At 70.8% G+C, this 3,360-nt stretch overlaps 1 protein-coding gene across 1 annotated transcript in view; it reads left to right on the forward strand.

Annotated features, from left to right (window-relative positions):
- The first annotated feature begins 139 nt into the window (after window positions 1–139).
- The window catches only part of LOC106886691 (eukaryotic translation initiation factor 4 gamma 1-like), an 8,296-nt gene continuing 5,075 nt past the window's right edge, over window positions 140–3,360 (forward strand). The window contains exons 1-6 of the mRNA XM_014939836.1: window positions 140–281; window positions 1,395–1,503; window positions 1,612–1,698; window positions 1,987–2,019; window positions 2,624–2,644; window positions 2,991–3,164. Coding sequence (XP_014795322.1) covers window positions 1,429–1,503; window positions 1,612–1,698; window positions 1,987–2,019; window positions 2,624–2,644; window positions 2,991–3,164 — 390 coding nt within the window. The 5' untranslated portion in view covers window positions 140–281; window positions 1,395–1,428. The remainder of the gene's footprint in view (window positions 282–1,394; window positions 1,504–1,611; window positions 1,699–1,986; window positions 2,020–2,623; window positions 2,645–2,990; window positions 3,165–3,360) is intronic.

The following is a 3,360-nucleotide window of genomic DNA, read 5'->3' on the forward strand; positions in this document are numbered from 1 at the left end:
CCCGGCCCTGCCCGCCGGTCCGGGCTCGGCCGCGGCCTGGCCCTCCCGGCCCCCCTGCCCCGCTTAGGCCGCGGCCTGGCCCGGCGCGGGGAGCGGGCGGCGGCGGTTCCCCTTTCCCTCCTACCCCCGGGACGGGACCTGCGGGCACCGGGGGTGGGAGTGCGGGCCGCCCCCCCGCCGCGGGTCCCGGCTGATGTCTGTCTCTCCCCTCCTCCCGCAGTCAGTCGGATGAACGGTCTCTGCAGGCCCGCTCAGCCGGCCCAGGTTTTTCCCGCGGGGGGGTGAGTATCCCGCTCGCTCCCGGTCCTACCGGCGCGGGGGGGGGGGGGGCCCGAGGCTGCCCGCGCCGTGGTTGTCCCCCTCCCCCGTGTGACAATTCCCACCCTGTTTTTTGGGGTGATCAGTGCCAAGGCCAAGCTCGGGTGGCCCAGGGCCTGTGTCCCGGGGCTGGACAGGCCGGGCCCTCGGTGCCCGGGTGGGCAGGAGAGTGGGGGATGCGGCCCAGCCCCCTCCACCTCTGAACCCCCGGCAGCTTGTCCTTGCTGAGGGGACCCCCGCGGTGGGTCTGTGGGACCCTCCCCATGCCAGGCTACAGCCCGGGAGGGGGTCAGGACACCCCAAGGGTGCCGGTCTGGCCCGGGGGGGTGGGACGTGCCTGGCAGCGCTGACATGGCCAGGCGTCAGGTTGTGGGGGGCACCGCGGGTGTCCCTCACCGGGTGGGGGGCACCGCCTCTCTTTCCTGCCCCGGTGGCCTTTGCACTGGGGCGGGGAGAATGGCACCGGCTGCCAAGTCCCTCCCGGGACAGCTGGGAGGGTGCCCGTGTGCTGGTGGTGGCGGGGGGCTGGGGGCTCCCCCCGGGGCTGGGCAGCATCGGGGGGGGGGGATGCGGGAGCTGCTCCCTGCCCTCCCCGGTAGGCGTTTGCGGCGGGGACCCGGCAGCACCAGCAGGAACAGGTTTGGCCGGCCGGGGGAAGCGCTTTGTAGGTCAGCTGGGGTGGAGCCGGGCACGGTGACGCCGGGGTGCCGCCAGCCCACCCAGCCCCCCACAGCTGGGGGTGGCCTGGGTGCTGGCAGCGGGGTCACAGGCTGCCAGCCGGGCTCCGTGGGGTCACCTCGGGTGGGGGTCAGTGCCGCTGGTGGGCATGGCTGGGTTTGGGGCAGGATGGGGGGTTTTGTGCATTCTGGCGGTGCTCCCGCTCTCTCTGTGCCCCAGGAGGGGCGGCTGGGGGTCTGTGCCCCAGGAGGGGTGGCTGGGGGTCTGTGCCCTGGCGTGACACCATCCGTGGGGGGTCTGACTTTGTGCTGAGGGGCTGCTGGGGGTGCCCTGTTTTGGGCGCTGGCAGGGGACAGATGGCTGCCTCTGTCTGATGCCCGCTGTCCCTGTCCCTGCAGATAGCGAGGGGGTCCTTATGCACAACCCCATGAAATGAACAAAGCTCCACAGCCCACAGGAGGAGCCCCGACAGCCCCGCACCCTGCCCCTTCTCCCGGACTGCCGCAGGTAACCGGCCCCTCGGGGTGGGGGGAACACCCAGCTTTGCTCACCCCCTGTCCCGGTTCGTGCCGGGGGGCGGCGGAGTCATCTCCTTCCCTCCCTGCCTCCCCCCAGCCGACGTTCCCACCCGGTCAGACGGCACCTGTGGTTTTTAACCCGGCACCGACCTCACAAATGAATACGCCTTCTCAGCCGCGCCAGGTAAGGGCTGTGCCCTGGGTCGGAGGGGGCAATGGGGGGGGGAAAACAGCAGCTTTCTGCCTCCCGGCCCCCACCGCCGTGCCGCCTGGGGGTGTGAGGAGCCCCACGGTGTCCCTCGGGGCTGGCGTACGCCTGCGAGGGGGAGCGTGCCCACCGTCTGCACCACAACCGGGGACCTCCCGGCCCTGGGGAGGGGGATCGGATGTCTCCGGCCAGGGGTACCCACCGAATGACTGCTCTTCTCTCCTTCCTCCCCTGCCCCAAACCTCCCTCTCCTCCTCCTCTCAGTTTCCAGCAGGGCCTCGGGCTATTCACCAGCAGGTACTAACCCGCTTCCTCCTCCCCGCATGCGAGCCCCCTGCCCCGACACTGCACAGGAACGCCTGCCCCAGGCACGAAGGGACCGGGGAGCACCTGGGAGACCCCAGAGCTGGGGCAGGGGCTGGTCTGGGGAAAGCTGGGGACACCTGCTCCGCTTTGGGGGGGTTTTCCCCTGCAGTGTCTTCCACAATTTCCTCCTTGCATGAAGCCTGCGGCATGTGGCTGTGCCTGTGCTAACCTTGGCCCAGGCTGCTGCTTCTGCCTGTGCCCTTCCTCATCCTCCTCTTCCTCTTCCTTCCCACTTTGTGGGGGTCTCCCAAGGGCCGCACAAGGCTCTGTGCCTCCCTCAGCCCTCTCATGAGGCGCTGCTGGGGATGGACCTGGTGATGTCCTTGGCTGTGCCGGCTGGGAGCCCCTCAAACCCTTTCCTGCCCCTTGGGGGGGGTCCCTACAGGGGACATGGGCACCGGGCAAAGAGCCCCCCCCCCCCAGCCTGCTGTCCCCTCCTCTGCCAGCTGCCCTGTCTCCGAGCCCTGACCCAAGGCGGGTAACTCCTGTCTCTCTCTTTCCCCTCTCCCCTCTCTACGCGTGCACTTGCTAACAGGGAGGATTCAGGTCTCTTCAGGTAACGCTTTCTCCTTGCCCCGGGTTCCCTGCGCGCACCCTTCCCTCCCCCCCCGCCGCCGGGCTTGAGGGGATGCTCCCGCCGGGCCCGGGAGCCGGGCTGGGATGAAAGGCAGGGGCCGGGGAAGAAGCTCCCCCCCGCCCCCGGTCTCCTCGTCCCCGGGGCAGCCCGGCCCTGCGGGACTACATATCCCAGCATTCCCCGCGAGCGCCGGGAGCCGGTGCGGGGCACGCCGGGACCCGCCGCCGCCACCGAGCTGCGTGCGGCCCTGGCCGGCTCCCAGCCTGGGTGTGGGGGTGCCGGTGGGTGCCCCCCATCCTGACCCCGTCCCCCGTCTCTCCCCAAGCATTTCTACCAGAACAGGGCGCAGCCTCCCGCCAGCGCCTCCCGCGTGCAGAGCAACACGACGGCCCGGCCCGGCCCCCCCGCCCATGTGTATCCCGCCGCTTCCCCGGGGATGATGATACCCTCCCAGATATCCTACACGCCTTCCCAAGGAGCCTACTACATCCCCGGACAGGTGAGGGACCTCTCTGCCATGGGAGGGGGCTGGGGCGGGCACCCGTGGGGAGCATTGCCCAGAGTGGGAGATATGTTTTGGGGGGGGTGGAAGGGGACCCCCAGGCTCTCTGAGCCCCCACTGATGTGCGCGGGGTGTTGCCTGGCTCTATGGAGAGGTGGCAGGCAGGGCCTCTCCCTGCCCCCCCCCCCCCCAC

Source organism: Calidris pugnax, unplaced genomic scaffold (assembly GCF_001431845.1).
Source record: "Calidris pugnax isolate Ruff unplaced genomic scaffold, ASM143184v1 scaffold94, whole genome shotgun sequence".
NCBI classification, from domain to species: domain Eukaryota; kingdom Metazoa; phylum Chordata; class Aves; order Charadriiformes; family Scolopacidae; genus Calidris; species Calidris pugnax.